General features: G+C 39.3%; 1 protein-coding gene across 2 annotated transcripts in view; it reads left to right on the top strand.

Moving 5' to 3' along the window:
• tia1 (TIA1 cytotoxic granule-associated RNA binding protein) overlaps nucleotides 1-22,425 on the top strand; it is a 43,566-nt gene that overhangs the window by 11,687 nt on the left and 9,454 nt on the right. Inside the window, exons 2-10 of one of the 2 annotated variants that reach the window (XM_078565749.1) lie at nucleotides 91-187; nucleotides 1,229-1,324; nucleotides 3,185-3,274; nucleotides 3,886-3,940; nucleotides 5,565-5,652; nucleotides 17,637-17,712; nucleotides 18,530-18,638; nucleotides 19,060-19,155; nucleotides 20,568-20,652. In XM_078565749.1, the coding sequence (XP_078421875.1) occupies nucleotides 91-187; nucleotides 1,229-1,324; nucleotides 3,185-3,274; nucleotides 3,886-3,940; nucleotides 5,565-5,652; nucleotides 17,637-17,712; nucleotides 18,530-18,638; nucleotides 19,060-19,155; nucleotides 20,568-20,652 (792 nt within the window). The remainder of the gene's footprint in view (nucleotides 1-90; nucleotides 188-1,228; nucleotides 1,325-3,184; nucleotides 3,275-3,885; nucleotides 3,941-5,564; nucleotides 5,653-17,636; nucleotides 17,713-18,529; nucleotides 18,639-19,059; nucleotides 19,156-20,567; nucleotides 20,653-22,425) is intronic. The other variant, XM_078565750.1, reaches the window with a different exon arrangement.

Raw genomic sequence — 22,425 nt, 5'->3', positions numbered from 1 at the left:
ATAAAGTATTTGGTAGTTTTCTGAATGTGTGTGTGTTTAGATAATTCATTACCTTGTGTGGTTACTTACTTTGTATCTATGTTTTGATAGCTATGTGGGAAATCTCTCCAGAGATGTGACGGAAGCCCTCATTCTTCAACTTTTCAGTCAGATTGGACCATGCAAAAGCTGTAAGATGATTGTTGAGGTACGATGGTTTTTTTTTCCAAAAAGGAAATGTGTTTGACTCTCATATTCATTCATTGAAAGGATGCATCTTTACACAGATGTATTAAATCCAAATATTATTGATGGGAAATGATATAGGAAGTTATTCTTTTAATAATTTTTCACTTTATATTCAAAGTGCTCCAGAAATTTGGTTTATGGTAATATGTTGCAATACAAAACTAAAACTGAATTGCTTCTCTTCACTTAAAAATGCAATTAAAACTGTAATTGCCACGTAACTAAAGATGTACTATCATACAAAATACTTTTTAAAAAGTCAAGGCTTTTTAAGACCAAAATTGTTACTCCAATAAATCAAGTTTTACAACGAGAATTCATTACTGTATTGTGACATTTGACCTCATTTGTGCAATGTATTCTTTGTATTGCAATTTGATACTTCAAATACAGGAATTTTGTGCATAAACCTAATGTATTGATTTGCTTGGCAGAGGTCGAGAGTAATTATTCAGTCATGTTTTCCACCTCTTAACTATTCTTCACATCGTACCATATATTATGTCACTTCTGTCTGAGCATGGTTATGTTGCTGGTTTGTGGTCCATCCAAATTAGGCAAATCCAATATTTGATCCCTGGCTGATCTTAGCCAGAGAAACTATTGAGGCGCCACAACTGGCCAACTGAGTTAGGGAAATTGAAATTGAGCAAACTCCCTGCAGGAATTGAGAGCATCAGGTTCGGAACCTGTGTCGAGCCTCTTGGTCAAAACATGCAAACACTTGCTGCCCAGACTTGCTGAGGAATAACGGCTATGTTTGCAGTCATACCCTGAAAAGCGTCAGCATATTCAGAAGAGAAACAGAGGAAAGTTGGATTTTATTCACTGCCAGAGTTTTAGTCTTGTTCGGTTCAGTTTATGGTTTGATGAAATCACAGCTCTTTTGAGATCTGCTGAATTTTTTTTACCCACCTGTTTGAGTTCGTAGCCCACCCCCTCCCCCAAACAAAGCCCCTCTTGAAATAATCAATCTGGTTTTGTTTTCCTATACTAACAGACTGGCAATGATCCATATTGCTTTGTGGAGTTCTACGAGCACCGACATGCAGCAGCAGCATTAGCAGCTATGAATGGGCGGAAAATTATGGGTAAGGTAAGCTATCATCTAGTGTAACGGTGAGTTGTAATGAGTGTGAATGTGTACGTTTGACTTTGCCCTTCAGAGAAAAAAAATACTCTGACACTACTTATTTTAGTATCTCTGTCACAAGTGACTTAATTTTTCCTTGCGTTAGTTAACAAATCTCATTCTTCAACCTTTGGAGTCAGGTTTCTTGATTAAGTGATCACTCCTGGACCACCATTTCCCACATCACCTCAATCATCTGTAAAACAAACCTATTCATAACGGAAATCTATTCAAGTTGCTCTAAACCCACTCTGGGCCAATGATGATTTGATGGAAAAATGAGTGCGTTTTGTTTCCACAGGCATAAAAATTGAAATCAAAATTCAAAATAGAATAGGACTAATTGTAGCCAGGATTAAACAGGTTTTTGGAATTGAATGATAAAAGAAGCTTGATGAAAAAAGCACAACTTTATTATTGTGTGTGTGAGAAGTGAAGTAACAGTTCTGTTATTTTTAGGAATGTACATAGAAATGTACATTGAACAAGAAAATTGGCAGACAAGTGAAAACATGGAAAGCAGAAGCATATTTTTGATCACATTTAAACTGAATTTTTTTTTAAGGCTAAGTAAAAGAAGAATAAAATCTGAAATTAAAACTGAAGTTATTTCTAAAACTACGAGCAGCTTGATTTTGGTGATGGTGTTGCAGATTTAAGTCTGAACCATTACCCCATAATTGGGACTATCCTTCAGTGTCCGTTGAAGACAAGGAACCTCTGGGCAGTTTCAGTCCCATTTAACATTCCCATTTAAGACAGAGTTGAGAATTTTTTTTCTCTGCAATGGTTATTAGTGGCATTCTCTTCCCCAAACAGCAGTGGAGGCAGGGTCGTTGAATATTTTTAAGGCTGAGCTAGATAGATTCTTGATTATCAAGGGCGTTGAAGGTTACAGGAGGTAGACAGGAGAGTAGAGTTGAGGCCACAATCCACCAGCCATGATCTTAGCAAATGGTGGAGCAGGCTGGAGGGGCCGAATGGCCTACTGCTGTCCCGAGTTCATATATTTGTAACATGACTGGATGTTTGCCTGGCCTCTTTTTCACTGTTGTGAATAGAGTTATGTGTCCAACATTGTTCATAAACTACTTTTCATTTTTAACACCCAAGACTGGTCCTTAGTTTGTTTGCTACTTGTAGTACTGCTGTTGCTGTCAACTATGCCAACCTGTTCAAGAGCCTAAATGTAAAACATTTCACTTCAAGCCTCACGGTTCAGATTGTTAAAGGTGTCACAAGAGGCTTGTTTAAGCTTTGTGGTGGTGAAAAGATAAATGTGAATGCTAAAAATCTTGGGGAATGAAGGTGAAAATCGACCAGTGTATCAGAAGGACAAAGTTAAGTTAGTGCCAAAAGTACAAACCTTTCAGCAATGCTGGAAGTGTTGAGACTCAATTTTCTACACTCATGCGCAGTATAGACTAAACCAGCGGTGTTGACAGCGGCAGTGCAATTCCAATACTTTACCTGTGGAATGGATGCCTGGCACAGGGACCCATAATGAGATGTGCTTGCAAACCATAAAAGAATGTGGAGTGCTCCCATTTTGATGACAGTGAAACAGCAAATGTGCTTAATGTTTGAATCTCTCACAAAAATGAGATTGAAACCTTAGAGTGTAAATTTGACTTGTCATGCTGAACCTTAACTTTGAAAGGTAAGACTTGTTGGCAGTTGCAGCAACTAGCAAAACTAGCTGTGAATATATAAACTGTTGTACGCATGCCTAAATTGTAAACAGGCCACTTTATAATGCATCCTATGTAAGAAATAAACCCGAAAATACCTTAATGCCTGTCCTATGATGTTATATGTCTTCAGGTTGAGGTGTCACAGTTAGCTGTAATGTCCTTTGTCCCACATCCTGCTTCTTCAGTCTCACAATTGCATACAGCTACACACCACAAAACAGTAAGGAAAAACTTTCTAATTGTGATAAATGCAATGTACAAAAACAATTTTTGTATGCTAGTGGTTTATCACACCCTATCATGATAGAATTGCTGCCGCCAATGTATTCTGTGTACAAGATCCTTGATAATGTGCCTACCTCTCTTCAGTTTTTCAATCAAATTGGCTATGTTAATTGACACAATGAACCCCTATTGACAATGATTATAATAGACTGGTATCCTGATGTCAGTGCCAGTTTTGTAAACCGAAATGTAGGTTCATCACTGTATATAATTGTTTATTTTGCTCATTTATTATTTATTAATCTAATCCTTCAGCTGCATTAGCTGTCCATTCCAGACTAGCTGCTGCTCTATGTTCACCTAAGCTTTAATCCAAATATTATTTCTAAAAGAGGCATTGTAGATAAAACCCACCAGTTATAGGTGGCCACATTTCAATGAAATGTGAAAAGAGAAGCCCTCTATAAGTATTTAACCACTTGCAGTGAGATAACTTAAGCAGATAGGGGTAGTATGAGTGTAGACCAAACTTTTGTTAGCGGATGTGTAATGCTTTATTGAATAAAATTGGCTATTTTGTTCTAATCTTTATGAAATAATTTTCAGGAAGTCAAAGTGAACTGGGCAACAACTCCAAGTAGCCAGAAGAAAGACACGAGTAGTAAGTACTGTACTAGTCGCATTTTCCTTTTGAAACTCAACTTTCATTTGGCCAGCAGACATTCTGCAAAATGTTTGGAGGGTGCAGCCTTTGTATCAGTGATTTGTCCACTTGTGTTTTTAAGCAGTTCTGTGTCATTCTCATTTCGAAGCTGAGGCCGCTGGAAGCTAAAATAGCAGAGTTAGAATTTAAAACACAAAAAATGATTGGCATGAAATTGTCGCAGATTCAATTTGTGTATAACGTATTACCTGGTAATGTGTAATGTATAATGTTATAGAAGTTCATGTAAGAGAAATACTGGAGCTTCAGTTACAGACTTGCAGTTTCAAGATAGCATTCAATATTATATGTTTGCCAAAGTCAATGTGTTGCATCAAGTCATTTGACCTTTTCTATCCGTGAGTGCGTCATTGCATTTATGTGCAAATCTGAAATTTAAGCTACATCACCGGAAAAGATGTAATTTTTTTCTTGATGTGACATGCTGTTGCCTTCTCTCACATCTGGCAATATTAGACTCAACAATTCCACTCCATGGTAGGTCACAAGAAGATCACATTACCCAGTCAAGAATTGCTTACTTCATTAAGAAAGCATAGAAGCTCACTTTGTTAGAATTAGCTGGGCTCATTTAGAGTTAGAGAGACTTCTTCAATGAGATGTAAATTATGAATTTTAAGGACCATTAAGGACCTGTAGTTAATAACTGTGTAATTAGGGATTCCATATATCTATTGTAATGTCATTCTTGTGCCTATGTACACTTTGAAATCAAACCATACACTTGTAAATACTGCGTATTACTTTAGAGGAAGGCAGCCTCCTCGAAATGTATCCTTGTTAATTGTTATGGTCTACAATATTTTCAAGTATGTGAAACATCTGTCCCTGTTACAGCTGTGTCCAGCTGCATCATAAACGTCAACTTCAATCTTGACAAACAGGAGCTTTAATATATTCTGATTGCAGAAGGTGATAATTAGACTATCAGGTGTCACTATTGAGCACATAATCAAACCCAATGGTAAAGCATCTGCGCAGAAACCTAATTAGGATTGTCATTTATTTTCAAATCTGCCTTTTAACAAAATGTATTTGCCAAGAGTAATCCTGGAATGGACTAATCACATTGTGCGTTAATTTGTAGCTGTTGTTGGCCTACTGTCAGCAGTGAACAAAACCCATTTTTTCAGCTCAGGCCTTCAAGGAAAGAACCTTTAGAAGGTTTAATATATATTTTAGCATCTGTGTGCCTTTATGCACACAAATGCATTTTGCTCTGCTTTTTTTTTGTCAGTGTGTATTTCTAATGCCACTGAAGTTCTGTTCATTCTCTGCTGGCCCATGAAAGATCTTACAATTTTAGCCTTCAATATTGCTGGAAAGAGAGACTTGTTGCCAAACATTTTGCCTTGCACTCATCAGGACAAATGCAAGAATACCAAATTTCAAACGTTTAGTATAAATTGTTGTGATTGTTTGAAATTTGAGAAGACAAAAAGCTTCAGCAACATGTTTCTCTTTTCAGCAATATCCAAGTTCTGTATTACCAAATGACAATTTTAACCTTGTCAGCTTTTTTGTTAAATTTTGGAAATAAACAATCTCCAATTTTCAACAGATCATTTCCATGTATTTGTTGGCGACTTGAGTCCAGAAATCACTACAGAAGATATAAAAGCAGCTTTTGCACCATTTGGAAGAATATCGTAAGTATATCTTAGTGTGAGTTTTTGCACTAGTTTGACATTAAAATGTTAAATAATGTTTGAAGCAGTAATTCTTGATAATTTTTATTTGTGTGAATTGTAATGCAGTGACATCTTTACCATTATCAGAAACCTCGAACTCCCTATTAAATGTCAGTAAATTTAAAAATGTAGCATTACTGTAAATAGACACATGGTCTCGATTCACCCACCTCAGCAGTAGAATGCAGCATTTTGTACATACATGGCTGGTTTGCCTGTTTTAAAGAACATTTTTATTTAATATTTTGATTAATTATACGTGTAGCCTTCATTAATAAACCATTTTGTAGTTAAACTTGGTAAAACTCTGGAGCTAAAAGCAGAACTTTAAATTTATAAAAAATATTGTTCAGTTTCAAAAATGCCTATTGCATGAAAGTTCTGAACAATTTTTTCAAGTTAAATTCTATTCTTAGGAGCATAGGAACAGGAAAAGGCCATTCAGCCCGTCAAGCCTGCTCTGCCATTCAATACGCTCATGGCTGATTGAACACTTCCGATGCTTTTTACCCACACTAACCCCGTAACCCTTTGTTATTGTTAATCAGAAATCTATCAATCTTTACCTTAAACATACTCATTGACTGAGCTTCCACTGCCCCCTGGGGTAGAGAATTCCAAAGATTCACCACCCTCTGAGTAAAGAAATTTCTCCCCATCTCGGTCCTAAGTGGCTTCCCCCTCATTTTTGAAATTGCGTCCCCTGGTTCTAGAGTCCCCAACCAGGGGTAACACCTCACTTGCATCTACCCTGTCTATTCCTTTAAGTATTTTGTAGGTTTCAATAAGATCACCTCTCATTCTTCGAAACTCTAGAGAATACAGGCCCAGTTTCCCCACTCTCTCTTCACAAGACAGTCCCGCCATCCCCGGGACACTCCTTTGTTGCACTCCCTCTATGGCAATAAATCCTTTGAGGTAAGGGAACCAAAATTGCACACACTACTCCTGGTGCGGTCTAACCAAGCTTCAATACAATTGAAGAAAGACTACACTACTCCTGTACTCAAATCCTCTTGCGATAAAGGCTAACATTCCATTAGCCATCCTAATTGCCTGCTGCACCTGCATGTTAGTTTTCAGTGACTTTAACTTCCTCTGATACGTGAGAATAAAAAATAGTGAAAGTTTGAGCTCTTGAAAGCTTTGCCTTCAACTTAGTTATTTGTTATTACATGTGCAAAGTTGCTGATGTGAAAACACAAGAATACTTATTTTTATGAAAACTTTTGAATGCAGTAAGCTATCTTTGAGTAGTTGATTTGAAGGAATGTAAAATTTAAAGATCCATTTTTAAGTCTATCCGAACTTTTCCTTCGACTCCAACAAGGATATGGCATCTCTTGCCTCTTGGGAAAGGTGTTCAATCCTTTAAATAGTTTTTTTAATGAAAGTTTCCTTAGCTCTCTTGCGGCTTAAACTGCCTGACAGTTGATTTGCTTGATTTTCAGCTTTCACTGAATTTTTAAAATGCCATTGCAACGCATATAGAAAGCAAGAAAGAAAGCTCCCTTGCAACAGATATGGAGGATTTACACTGAAAATTTGAGTGATTCAGGCTGGCTGAGGGTCAGCTGTCTTAAAATCCTTCTTCCATACCAATTAGGCTAATTGGAGCAAAGTGAGCTGGCCCTTTTGAAGGAACAATGGTTTAAATAATTGTCCCTCCAAACATCAACTATTCAATGCTGGTGCTGAATTAAATAATTTGGACGCTTATGCCATAATATTAATCCAACTGTGTGTTCAAAAACTTTAAATCTCAATTTTTGAGTTTTTTTTTTAAAGTTTGTGCTAGTGGTTATCCTTTAAAAGTGCCTTCAATCTAAAGTATTTAAGTTAAACATTGTATCCTGAAGTCCCCTATAATTATGTTTAATTAAGTCCTGGACTAATCACTTGCAGTTTCTTTTAAATGTGCTTTATAATGGATAGTTGTAAGTTGCTTGATATTGCAAAAGCCTTTACCTTGAGTAACCTTATGGAAGCTGAAACAAGTAGGAAGCCATATGCTAACAGCCCTATTTAGTGCATGAGGGGGAGGGAGAAGCTGGTAGTTAGGGTAGATTGCGAAGACAATTTCATTTTTTCTGTAACCTGTGTAATGTTTGAACCATTTTAGTAGGGAAAGTTCAACCTCAAATACTTTTGTAACTGGAATCAAATATTCCAGCACTCCTAAATTCTTTGATCAGTGTGTTTTGCTTTATAAAACTTTGGACCTTGGCAACTATCGCAATATACTGGAGTTTGCACCAAGTGTCACAGCTGCAGACTGGGCAAAGGATTTGTGTTAGGCATTTAAATGTATATATCAAGGGCTTATGATCTGTGGGTTGGGAATAACTTAAAATTCTACATATGAAAGCTGGTGAAACTCTGGGTCCTGGAGTTGAATGTAGCACTGAAGAGAAATTCTCCCTGTTGAGTTGTTAAGGATCTAAATGAAGTGGGTTGATGTAGTCTTCATGTATTTCCCAGTGGGCCTTGATTTATGTGGCAAATTACTCTTGGATCTAGCATGTAGAACTTGCAGTATGGAATTAACAATCGCATTTTAAATGTAGACTTTTTATACCAGCTATTCAACTCACCTTCAGGATGAGGCATCTGCTCCCTCAGGTGAACATAAAAGATATCAGGGCTTTTTTTTTAAGGAAAAGAGCATGAGAGTTCTCCCAGTGTTCTGGATAATATTTGTCCCTGATACAACATCACTAAAATAGATGGTTTTCTCATTAATTCTTTGGGGCTTGTGGACCCTGCTTTGAGCAAATTGGCTGCTGCATTTTGCTAGGTTACAATAATGGTTATAGTTCAAGAAAAAAACTATCTAACATTTTGGGGCATCCTAATGCTGTGAAAAGTATTAGCTCTTCAGTAACATGCCTTAGTACGGTCCCTTTGTTCCATGTTGGAAGAGTGTTATTTTTGTGTTCTGCTGGTTAGCTCTGCTGAACTTCCCTATGACCAGCCAAGGTGGCCAAATCATTGGGTGATAATTAGTGAAGTGTTCCAGTGAACAGGGTTCATTTTCTATGCATATATCGTACTTTGCAAAATCATAGGTTGCAGTTGTGAGCAGTGTGTGACATAGCAACTCGGCTGCTTTTCAGAAATTGGAGTTGAGTCAATTTCAAAAGATAGAAATTCTCTTGTTCTCATTTTAAGCAAGATGGGTCAGTATTTGACGTAAAACATTATTAGTTTCAAAGTGTTCTGGCCCATGAAAGCTGGGCAGTATTGCATCAGGGAAACACCACCAAATAGTGTTTCTTGAGTTCCATAGAAAGTCTGATTTTTCAACAGAAACATTAATTGATGTCAGCAAATTCTTTTGCTTGGATTTGTTTGTTCCCCTTTAAGTAACATTTTCCTTGTTTAACTCTATACCTATTACTTTACTGTACTCTTCTAAACCTTTTTGTTTTCAAGTTTTCTGTTCAGGTAAGTACAATATAGTTCATTTTCATTGATTCTCAAAAGGTTTTAACAGCATTTTGCATAGACTGTATCGTCAGGGCTCAATAATTTCTATGTTTCTTGGGCAATTTTTCATTTTTTCTTCAGTAAGCAACTTAATGTTGCCTTAAGTATAGTTGGTGACAGGCTAGAATGCCACTTTCTGTGAGACACACTGACGCTTTATGGAATCATAACTTACAGCACAGGAGGCGGCCATTTGGCCCACCTGGTTTGTGCTGGCTCTTTGAAAGAGCAGTCATGCTTAATGCACCTCCATGTGTCGTTAGCAACCCTGTAAGTTCTTCATCTGTGAGTACTTGTCCAATTCCATTTTTAAAATTGTTTATGAAACCTACTTTTACTATCTTTTTAAGCAGAGCATTCTAGATCTCAAGAACTGATTGAAAAATTTCTCATCTTTTCCAATAATTTTGAATCCCTGACCTTTAGTTATTGACCCACTCACCAGAGGGAATAGGGTTTCCCTATTTATTCAAACAAAACCTTACCGTAAATCTCTATTGCGTCACCTCTAAACCCAACAGTCCTAACTTTTCCATCTTCGCTTTATAACTGAAGTCCCTCACCCCTGGTAAAATTCCTCTGTACCCTTTTGAAGGCTTTCACATCCTTCCTGAAGCGTGGGCACAGAATTGTCCACAATACTTCAGCAGAAGCCCAACAATCATTTATAAAGTACAAGTATGATTGTTTTGCTTTTATATTCTTTTCCTCTATTTATAAACCCAAATAGCCCGTGTGCTTTTTTTAGTCACCGTATCAATTTGGATGTGATGTGCTTTTATACCAACCTTATCAACTTTGTAGAGTTCCATCTTCACACTGAGGACACCCTTCGTTGTGCTGTATGACCACCATTCTAAATGGGATAGACTCAGAATCGATCTAACAGCTCAAAATTGGACATTCATCCACTGGCCATCAGCAGCAGCATAATTATATACCCCTACAATTTTAACTGCATGGCCTGGCATATCCCTTAACTTGATATTACCACCAAAACAGTGGGGGACAACCCTGGATCAACGAAGAGTGCAAACGAGCATGCCAGGAGCAGCATCAGACGTATCTAAAATGGAGGTGCTAGCCTCGTGAAACTACAACACAGGACTACACACAGGCTAAACAACAGAAGCAGCGTGCTGTGGTTAGAGCTAAGCAACCCCACAAACTATGCATTGGATTAAAGTTCTGCAGGCCTACCACATACAATCATGAACAATGGTGGACAGTTGAACAACTAACAGGAGAAGGAGGCCCCATGACCATTTTCATCCTCAAAGATGGAGCCCAGCACCTAAATGCAAAAGACAAGACTGAAGTGTTTGCAATTACCTTCAACCAAGTCAATGATCCATCTTTGCCTCCTCCTGAAGTCTCGCCAACACAGAATCCAGCTTTCAGCAAATTAGATTCACTCCACATGACATCAAGAAAAGGCTGAGAAGCGCAACAGATATATTAAAAGCTTTCAGATCTGATATCATCTCAGCTATGGTGCTGAAGACTTGTGCTCCAGAACCAGCTGTGCCTGTAGCCAAGCTGTTCCAGTACACTTACAATACTGGCATAAACCCAACAAGTTGGAAAATGGCCCAGGCATGTCTCTTCCACAAAAAGCAGGGCAAAATCAATCCAACCAATTATCGCCCCGTCAGTCAACTCAATGATTAGCAAAGAGATGGAAGGTGCCGTTGACAGTTCTATCAAGTGGCACTTATTCAGCAATAACTTGCTCACTGATGATCAATTTGGGCTCCACCTGCGCCATTCAGCATCAGACCTCATTAATGCCTTGGTCCAAACATAGACAAAAAAGCTGAATTCCAGAGGTGAGGTGAGAGCGACTGCTGACATCAACGCAGCATTTGACTGTAGCATCATGGAGCTCTCGCAAAATTAAATTCAATGGGAATTGGGAAAACTCCACTGGCAACATACCTTGCACAAAGGAAAATGGATCTGGTTATTGGAGACCAATCATCTCAGCTCCAGGATGTTGCTGCAGGAGTTCCTCTGGGCAAATGTAATTCAAGACAGGAGTTGGGCAGGAAGCAGGAAACGATAGGCAGCTTATCTTAACATATGACATTGAGAAAATGCTGGAATCCATTATTAAAGAAGTAGTAGGACATTTTGAAAATTATTATACAATCAGGCAGAGTCAACATGGTTTTGTAAAAGGGAAATATGTTTGACAAATTTATTAGAGTTCCTTGAGGATGTAACAAGCAGGGTGGCTAAAGGGGGAACCAGTAGATGTCATGTATTTGCATTACCAAAAGGCATTCAGTAAGGTGATACGTATAAGGTTACTGCACAAGATGTGTTGGGGTGATATAGTAGCATGGATGGAGGATTGGCTAGCTAACAGCAAATGGGGAGCTGGGGCAAATGAGTCACTTTCAGGTTGGAAAACTGTAATTAGTGGGCTGCCACAGGAACCAGTGCTGGGCCCTCAACTCTTAATCTATATTAATGACTTGGACGAAAGAACCGAGGATATTATGGCCAAATTTGCTGGTGATTCAAAGACAGGAAAGACCAGTTTCCCCCAGCGGAGGGGTCAATACCAGGGGACACAGATTTAAGGTGATTGGTAGAAGGATTAGAGGGGACGTGAGGAAAAACTTCACCCAGAGGGTGCTTGGAATTTGTTACCTGGTTTGGCGGTGAAGGCAGAGACCCCCAACTTATTTAAGAGGTATCTGGATCTGCACCTGAAGTGCTGTAACCTGCAAGTCTACAGCTGGAAGGTGGGATTAGAATGGGCTACAAGTTTTTAATTTTTTTCGGCTGGCACACACACAATGTGCTGTAACTTTTCTATGAGTGAAGAAAGCAGGTTGTGAGGAGGGCACAGAGTATTCAAAGAGGTATAGGTAGGTTAAGTGAGTGGGCAAAAATTTGTCAGATGGAATATAATGTTGGAAAATGAGAGGTTGTCCACTTAGGTTGGAAGAATCGAAAAGCAAAATATTTAAATGGAGAGAGACTGAGAGAGAATGCAGTACAGAGGGATCTGGATGTCCTTGCATGTAAATCTCAAAATGTTAGCATGCAGGTACAGCAAGCAGGAAAGCGAATGGAATGTTGGCCTTTCTTGCAAGGGGGATGGATATAAAAGTAGGGAAGTCTTGCTACAACTGTACAGGGCTTCGGTGAGACTGCACCTGGAGTGTTGCGTACAGTTTTGGTCATCTTAATTAAGGATGGATTTACTTGCATTGGAGGCAGTTCAGAGAAGGTTCACCAGGTTGACTTTTTATTTTAAAGAGTGTGGTTGTCATAAGGAAAGTTTGAGCAGTTTGGGCTTATACTCAGTTTAGCAGAAGAGTTTGGAATTTAGAAGAATATGATCTTTTCGTCACCTAAAAAAATGATGAGGGGACTTGGCAGTGTAGATGCTGAGAGGATATTTCTTTGTTGGGAAGACCTAGAACTGGGAGGGGGGCATAGTTTCAGAATAAGGGGTCTTCCATTTAATACTGAGATGAGGAGGAATTTCATCTCTGAGGGTTGTGAATCTTTGGATTTCACTAGAGAGCAGTGTAGTCTGGGTCATTGAATATATTCAAGGCTGATTCAGATTCTTGAACTATAGGGGAGTTGAGGGTTATGGTGAACAGGCAGGAAAGTGTAGTTGAGGCCAAGACCAGGTCAGCCATTTTCTTATTAAATGACTGAGCAGACTCTTACTCCTATTTCTTATATTCTTATAAATACTGTGACTTCAAGAACAGATCAGAGGCCTCCTATTTGTGGTGAGTAGCTTACGATCTAACTTGCTAAAGCCTGTTAAGCATCTATAAGGCATAAGTTAGGAGTACGATGGAATGCTCTCCACTTGCTTGGATGAGTGCTGCTCCAATAACACTGAAGCTCAATACCATCCAGGACATAGCAGCTAGCCTGCACTCCTCCCACAACCATAAACATTCAATCCCACCACCATAAACATTCAATCCCTCCACCAGCGTGCCATTTCTGCTATCTACAAGCTGCATTGCAGCAATTTGCCAGGGTTCCTTCAATGGCACCTCCCAAACCAGCGACCTCATAGAATCACAGAATCGTTACGGCGCAGAAGACGACTGTTCGGCCCATCTTGTCTGCACCAGCTCTCCGAATGAGCAATTCACGAAGTGCCGTTCTTCCGCCTTCTCCCTGTAACCCTGCACATTCTTCTTTTTCAGATAAGCCTAGTTGCCTTTCGAGTGCTTCAATTGAACCTTACTCCACCACACTTTCAGGCAATGCATTCCAAACCCTAATCACTAGCTATAAAAAATAGTTTCTCTTCATATCACTTTTGTTTTTTCTACCTCTACTGCCTAGAAGGACAAGGGCAGCAGGTATGTGGGAAGACCACATGCAAGTTCTGCACCAAGTCACTCACTATCCTGACTTTGAAACTGATTACCATTCCCTCACTATTGCTGGAACCCCCTCTCTAGCAGCATTGTGGATGTACTCTCGCTACACGGGCTGCAGCAATTCACGAGACCGCATTCCACCAACTTCTGAAGGGTATTTAGGGATGAGCAATAAATGCTAACCTCGCCAGCCGTGCCCACATCCCGTGAATGAATGAAAAATTTGCTGTGCTACTTTTGAAGAATTTGTATATATGGACACCAAGGTCTCCCTGCTCATCAACAGTTGTCAAAATTGGGTCATTTAAAGTAAGCTGTCTGTCCATATTAGTCCTCCCAAAATGAATCACTTCACACTTATCCTTATTGAACTTCATCTGCCATACTTCTGCCCATTTTACCATCCTGTCTGTCACTCTGAAATGCATAACTATCCTTATCCATAAGCTTTATAATGCTATAAACAAAAAACTACTGCGGATGCTGGAAATCCAAAACAAAAACAGAATTACCTGCTCCTTACACCCAAGTGTAGGTCATTTATAAAAAGTGCAAAATTGGGTAACATCACCCAATCTGGAAAACATCCATCCAACACCACCACCTGTTGCTTCCTGTTGCCAACCCAATTTTGTATCCATACTGCTGATTTTTCCCTTCCTTAAGATGGAAGTCCATGGAATTATCCTCCTTTTTGTCACTTTGATGAATGCCTTCTGATACTGCATTGCTGCTGCATTTTTTTTTCCAATTCTGAACGCTTCTCGGCTTTCTTTTTGGCAACTGGCACTTTAGCTATGGAAAATCAAGCTTTTGGTCTTGTGATCTAATTTCTCATTCTGTGGCTCGGTGTCATGTTTTGTTTTATTTTACTCCTGTGACATGCCTTGGGAAGTTTTATTATGCTAAAGGAGCGATATAAATATAAGTTGTTAAAAGCTGTATCTGATAGCTATAGCATCTACATAATTTTTTTATCCTGTTCCGATTCACCTGTTTTAGCAGGGACCTGTTGTACAGGAGTTTCACGTTTAACAAGGAAATCCTGTCTCATTGTTAAATTTTTTTTTGAAAGCTTGTAATGAGTGGATTCAAAACTTTGTACCATATATCCTTGTCAATAATTCATATTGTTAACCTCATTTATCACAATGATAGCATTCGGTCACCCATTGAAACTGAGTATCAAATGTGTTACATCATCAGAAGCCACAATTGTAGCTGGCTCATTTGCATACTGTTCAGTTGCATTTCATTCAGATACACAAGCGATTTTGAGTAGTTAAATCTCTGCGGGGGTACCTCTGCTTCTGAGTGCTGTGCAGAATTGAATCTGCAACCTTTTGTGTTCACTATACATAAACAGGAGAACATCTTAAATCTGTGAGGAGTAGAAGAAACCTGTTGCAGCTTGTTCAGGCTGTGAAAATTGGCATCTTGTGTAGATTTGTCTGGGGAAGAGAGCAATAATTTTCTAGTTCCCTCACAAAGCTTATCTTAACTTGAAATATTAAACTAACTCTGCTTTATCTAGGGAAGACAGAAGCGATGAAAAAATGTGTATGTTTATATTGAATATTTTGAAGGTGTTCTCACAGAAGGTGTTTTTTTGATGGTTGAAATCACCTTCCAATACTCGCAGGGCTCAAGGAATTTTAATGCATTCCTCTCGCTGTCCTGAACTACAGTCTGTGTGCTTGTAGAATGCTGTCCATCTGTTCCGTGTGAAACGTACAGGTTATTGAATTCTTATTACTAGGATATTAACTTCTAGAACAGCATTGCAATCTTAGCTTCAAGGCAAGAGTTTTATCACATCAAATTTTCATCCACTTCAGCTTGAGGCGTGTTATGGATTTTATTTAGCTTGTTAACCTACGTGGACGTGATCCAGAAGCAAATCATATTCTTGCAGCAGCCAAAGTTGCTGTCGGTTAGGTTTAACGTCTTCCTTACTGGCTTTTTAGTGTTAGCTGTAGATGATAATAGATTATCATGCAGGGCATCAGGTTAGAACGCAATCTTGAGTTTTGCCCAGCCTGTTTTCGAAAGAAAGCTGAGCTTCTGCCTGTTGTGCAGCATCGCAATCAGAACAAAGGAAGTGAGCACCACGTGGTGAAATGAGGGTAATTAAATCATGATTTGTGACTGCCAGTGCAGAGCTTCAGGCAGTTTTCTTCAGTGCTTCAAATCCAGTTTGTGGCAGTGGAATGTACAGTGTGACTTGCTGCTAACAATCTCAGACAGTGTGTCAGGTTGATTGGTGGATGTCAAATGGAAGTGAGCTATTTTCTGATTGGATTGGAAATTTTCCAGGCACGTGCCCCTTGCGAGTTGGATAAGGGGCGTTGCAGACCAGGCACCACCTCTTGCCTGGGGACCGTACGGCATTGGAAATTGATGAAAAAATATATTGAATCCTTTGTTGTTTTCTCAAGTTGAGGCATTTTATGGATAAAATGTACAGAATCGCACATATTGCAACATGGTTGCTGCTTCACAACTTCTTCAAAAGATGTGTGCGCTCGATGGTACTATTGTCGTTCTTTTTGGAGATTTGGATAAAATCCAATCTGTGTGCCATCAAAAACAAGCCAGGTATTTGCTGCCTTCAAGGTGGATGTTTCAAACAGTGGGTTTGAAGTGATTGGAGCAGTGAAGACACAGTACTCGTACCAGATTAAACAGCACGTGCTCACAGACAGTTTGTGTACTCTACTCTTGATCCACACAGAATTGGCATTTTCACGTGCGGTTGCATGGTAATCTCACGTTAAACGTGGACTCCAAATCCTTTTTGTACAGAAGCATGTCATAGATGTTACCAAAGCATTCACACCTGAAGGTAAAAACAGCACTTTATTCATCCTAGCAGTAGATTTTTTTGAAAGTGTATTTGCAAAATTATTTTTGAGTTAACAAATTGCCTAAGAAACATTTTATACCAAACAGTCCACACAAATGGCAATAATTGGGGAAAGGAAAGTACACCATAGTTGGGTTCTAAATCAGTTTCAAATAATAGGGCTCTGGTTATTTTACAGAATGTCTCTGAAGAATGGACAGGATTTCCATGGCTAACTGCAAGGGACTGTCACAGTGGATAATCGTTCACTCAGTTGTAGATTTCTTATTTCCTTTTGTCTTTGTATACAGATATAATTGATTTTGTTTTTTTTTCTTTCTATTGTACTTAAAATAGTTCTCAATCAATTCTTTGGTCTGATCTAGATCTGATCCTGTCTGTATATAATGCACTTTTCGTATATTGATGCTAGTCTGCGTAGTTCTGTTAACACTTTTGGAAGTACAGTGTCTTATTAGTGTTTTCACTTTCTCTGAATATTGCAACCGTTTCTGAAAATCTCAATTTCTCAAAATTTACAGCTGCCCACAGTCCAAAATGGGGGTAACGAATTCACCCTACCAAGAAACTAAAAGAATTGTTAACAGGCGATGTATGCCTTTTAATTCCTATTTTTTATTTTTCTAGTTTTTTTTTCTATTTCATATACTGTATTTTTAAGAATAGGTAGAAAACTTGTTGGCAACAAGTACTAAGTAATGTGCATGGTTAAGGAAAGCCATTCAATTAATCTTGCAATCTACAATGTCTTTTTTCTTTTTGATTTGGCCTGGTGACTCATACAACTCAGAATAGCTGCTTTGACCATGCCTAGCAGACGTTTTACATTTTTTTTAAATGAATGAACTTACAAACTATTTGAATAGCTTTTAAGAAGAAAATAAATTCTGTAAGAACATTAGCCAGCTCAGCTACCGTTTGCATGTTTACCACATTAAAGTTAACAATGCTGTTATAAGTGAATTAGCAAATCAAGATGTAGTAAAGTAGCAGATGAAGACGTAGTACATTTTATAGTGGAGAGGGAGAAAAGGTGCTTTGTAGAATATGGCGCTCTTGCAATAAGTGGTCCCTTTATCAAAGGTGAGACATGATGAGTTGACAATAAGCAGTGTGTGTGTGTGTGTGTGGTTCCTGTTTTTGATTCTCTACAGTAGTCTTGCTCCAGCAAGAAGCCTCTTTATTCATTATATTTTACATATTTGTGTTTCCAGCGATGCTAGAGTGGTCAAAGATTTGGCGACGGGAAAATCCAAAGGGTACGGCTTTGTGTCCTTCTACAATAAGTGGGTAAGTAAATGAATGTTCATACTGGAAAAATTACTGCACACCAATGAGAGCAGTCACTTTGTCAGCTAGTGAACACTTTTGAGTGTTCAATTCGTCAAAGGAAACAACAGAAACCATATGTCTGAGTGTGAACTGAAACAAGAACTACATACAAACTACAGTAAATATCAAATGGGTGTTACCTTCTGCAGTGACACTTTGAATATGTTTATGCCCTCACCCCTCCCCTTTTGTCCAACTTTCTTCCAACGTTCCGCCTTTTGGCCTCCTTCAGTACTCCTCTCAGGCTCCATCTTCAGTGACAGAGTCTTCAGCAGTTGTATCCCGACACTTCTGGATGCTCGGCCTAAACATTTGCCACCCTTTCAAAAGTGTCATTCAAAACCTAAAGCTTTGACCTTGCTTTCTGTATCCCTCTTGCCGATAGTCACTGACCGATTATGCATTTTTTCAACTTGGTGAAGCACTTATTGCAATGAGAGTTTTATTTAGGCCCCCCCCAGTTCTTGTTGGAGATCCAGATCAGTGGCAGAATACTTCCCCACAGAAGAAAAGGAGACTAGATTTGGGCTGATGAGTTATATTGCCAGAGACTTATGATAAGTAAACAGGCCAATCTGTTGATTGAGGATTAATTAATACATAGTGAAGGGAAATGGAGAAATTGAGGAAACAGTACCTTGCCCGGTGGCTGAAGTTTTAGGAGGAGCATCTACTAATTTCCACTGTTAATATCTTTTGTATTGTTTATTCCTGAATATTTTGGTTATTTCATCCACTTGCTGAAGCTTTACTTCCCTTTTATTTCGAATCACAGGACGCTGAAAATGCCATTCAACAGATGGGCGGGCAGTGGCTTGGAGGAAGGCAGATCCGAACAAATTGGGCAACCCGCAAGCCTCCTGCCCCAAAGAGTACATCAGAGCGTAAGTTCAGTAAGCAACGCATTGGAGATACAGTAACTGCAAATGGTGGCATTTCAAATAAAGTTAGAAAGTATGAATTTTGTAATCAAAAACGTGTGTAAAATAAATGAATGTTAGAACTGCCCTAATAATGCAGCTTGCGTCAGTTGTCAGCACATGTGCGTCTTATCCAGAAGGTACTGTGGATATGAGTTTCGTTTATTGTGTTTGACGGTGATAATTTGTGGGGAATCGTGGACTCCATCACTTTTTGGATTAAGTAAATTGTCATGGCAACATGGGTGGAATTCCAAGTACCCTCCTTTCAAGGCTTATATTGAGAAAAATAGACTCTCAAAAAGAAACTACCTTTAAAATCTTCAGCCATCTGTTAATGTAACTTTTTATTTTGTTTGACCTGTGCACTTTTCCCCCTTTGCAGCAAATACCAAACAGCTCTCCTATGAGGAAGTTGTCAATCAATCCAGCCCCAGCAACTGTACTGTCTACTGCGGTGGCATAGCGGTTGGACTTACAGGTAACACTTAGCATCTGAAATCTGAGTTTGAACTCCGTGGATGTTGTGGGGAGAAACTGCAGCGATGGCTTAGAAAGATTATCTGCTGAAAAACTGTGCCATGGAAGCTGCTTGATGAGCTGTTTCATCCTGACAAAATGATGTGCACTCCACGCATATATCCACAAGGACTAGGAAATGCTAAATGGGCAGCAGACGTAGTTGTGCTGGCTTTGCTTGTACTCTAAAAGCAAAAAAAAAGTGATCGTTCATTTACGGGATGTGGACTAGGCCAGCATTTATTGCCCATCCCTAATTGCCCTTGAGGAGGTGGTGGTGAGCCACCTTCTTAAACCACTGCAGTCCATGTGGTGTAGGTGCACCCACAGTGCCATGAGAGAGGAAGTTCCAGGATTTTGACCCAGCGACAGTGAAGGAACGGCGATATATTTCCATGTCAAGTTGGTGTGTGGTTTGGAGGGGAAGTTGCAGGCGCTGGTGTTCCTATGTTTCTACTGCTCTTGTCCTTCGAGGTGATAGAGGTCAAATAAGAACAGCCAGACAAGCTTGTTGTCATCAAAGTGCTTTTCAGTGATTGGTACCTTCCACTAACTGTGCTGCTGAATCACCGTGTCCACCTGGCCCAGTTGCTGTTTCCCCATTTTATTTTTGTAGCTGATAAAGCTGAGTGGTGTTAGTGCTTAGAAATGAAACATCAGGTGTCAGCATCAGATACCCCCAAATTGGGAGCAGGTGATATTGTATAGTAAAGCTCTCACTGCTCAATAGTGTGACACAGAATATAATGGCTACTGCTCCTATTACTGACCTTGTCTACCATTTTGATACTAATAAGCAGCCTTCCTTAGATAGCCCAGATTGTCCATTTCCCATTGGAGACTGTCCAAACTCACTAAGTGATGGAACCCTTAAAAAAACACATATGGAAAACTTGCATCCAGTAAATTTGAGCTGGTGATTCAAACTAGAGCCCCAGAGGTAAGGGCTATTATCCAACATATGCTGTCTTACCCACACCTTGAAGCTCACCTACCTTAAAATCCCTGAGTCTTCATCTGAATCTTTGGGCATGACTGATGTAAATGGTAAGTGGCTTGAAATCATAAATGGTCACCATTACTCCCTAATGCAGTAAATCGCAAATCCTGTCTGATAAATATGGAAAGTTTCCATGTTTAGAAGTAAGTTCCAGATAGTTTTGTGTGACTTCTGTTTTAATTGTTGTTTACATACTATAATAATTTGTATCTAAGCTGTACTTATAACACAAATCAAAGTATGCTTTAGGGTGGCCTATATCCTTGCCAGAATGACAGACATTTTTAATGTGCATTAATTAATCTCAAATCTGAAATCTATTGCAGAAGTGTTGATTAAGAATTAAATTTAAAATGAACATTTGTCTTCTTTAGAGCAACTTATGCGCCAGACATTTTCACCCTTTGGACAGATCATGGAGATCAGAGTGTTTCCTGAGAAAGGATATTCATTTGTACGGTATGTTTCAGGCCATGAATAATTAACATTTGCAATTGAGTTTCAATTTCCCTAAGAATTAACTAAGATCCAATGGCAGATAAAGAGAACAAACACACGTGGATTCATATTACTTGCAGTTAGGTTTCTCAAAATCTCCCAAAGTGCTTTGTGTAAAGTGAATTACTTTGAAGTGCAGTTACTGTTGCTGGTGTAGGCAACCGTATCAGTCAGTTTGAGTACAGCAAGCCAAGTCAAACAGCAGTGAGACTTATTTTTGAGCGAGACCAGTTAACTTATTTTTAATGTTGGTGGAGGGAGGAATGTTGGCCAGGACACAGCACTCCTTGGTCTTTTTGGTTCCATGGGATCTTTATTGTCTGTTCCGCTCAAGCCCTTGAATGCGCTGTCAGCTCCCAAATCCATTCCCATGCCCAAATCCAGAACCCCATATTTGAAAGCCTTCAATCAGTTTTCCATCCCTGCCACAATACCATCTCTAAATTGTAAGACCGTCCGATATCCAGTATTGGATGAGCATAAATTTCCCCCCAACTAAATATTGGGGAAACCAAACTCATTGTTTTCTGCTTCCCCCTACAAACTCTGTTCTCTAACCATCCACTCTATCCTCTATCCTGGCAACTGCCTGAGATTGAACCAGAACTTAGTGCCTTACTTGACTCCCAAGATGAGCTTCTGACCACATAGTCATACAGTTGCCAAGATTGCCTGTTTCATAAATTTATAAGAAGCAGGAGTAGGCCATTTGACCCATTGAGCCTGCTCTCCCATTTAGTAATATCATGGCTGATCTGATTGTGGCCTTAACTCCATTTCTGTAACATCGTCTGACTCTGCATCTGGCTCAGCTCATTTGCTGCTGAAACCCTCATCTGTGCCTTTGTTCCTTCTAGACTTGACTAGTCCAGTAGACTCCTGGCCAGCCTACCATCTTCCATTCTCTGTGAACTCGGTCATCCAAAACTCAGCTGCCTATGTCCTGATTTGCACCAAGTCCCCTTCACCTATCATCCCTGTGTTTGCTGACCTACTTTGACTCCTAGTTAAGAAAACCTCAACTTCAAAATTCTCATCGTCTTTTTCAAATCCCTTCATGACCTCGTCTTTCCCTATCTCTGTAATCTACTACTGTCCTCTGAGACATCTGCACACCTCCAATTCTGGCCTTTTATGCCTCTCCGCTTTTAATTGCACCACCACTGGCAGCTATATCTTCAGCTCTTGGGCTCCTAAGCTCTGGAATTTCCTCCCTCATCCTCTCCCTCTTTCTGCCTTTCTATCTCCTCTAAAGCTGTCCTTAAAACCTACCTCTTTGATTAACCTTGTGGTCATCTGCCTTAATATTTACTTAAGTGGCTTGACGTCATATTTTGTTTGATAACAGTCCTGTAAAGCACCTTGGGATGTTTTACTAAGTTAAAGGCACTTTGTAAGCAAGTCTTTCTGTGAGTATGTTGTCTGTTTAAAGTATATTTCTTTTTATAGAACAGAGGTGGTACAGATTCTGGATGGACGTGGCACTTTGAGACCACTGGATAATGAGCCTGCTTTAGGAAATGTTGAAAGGGAATTTTGTCAGTGGCTCTGAAGAGCTACGCTCACTTCAGTTACTTAACTACAAAGCCTTCACTGCACTTTACCTCATATGGGGTACTCCTAATGAGATGAAGTGCACTGAAGGCTTTGCAAAATTATTAGTCATCTTAGTGCAGCCGTGATTCAGTTACCTGTGATAGTCCAAATAGGTCATTGGAAAAGGTGTTAAGACCA

Source organism: Cetorhinus maximus, chromosome 20 (assembly GCF_964194155.1).
Source record: "Cetorhinus maximus chromosome 20, sCetMax3.hap1.1, whole genome shotgun sequence".
Classification (NCBI taxonomy): Eukaryota; Metazoa; Chordata; class Chondrichthyes; order Lamniformes; family Cetorhinidae; genus Cetorhinus; species Cetorhinus maximus.
This window is presented reverse-complemented; position numbering and strand designations above follow the sequence as displayed.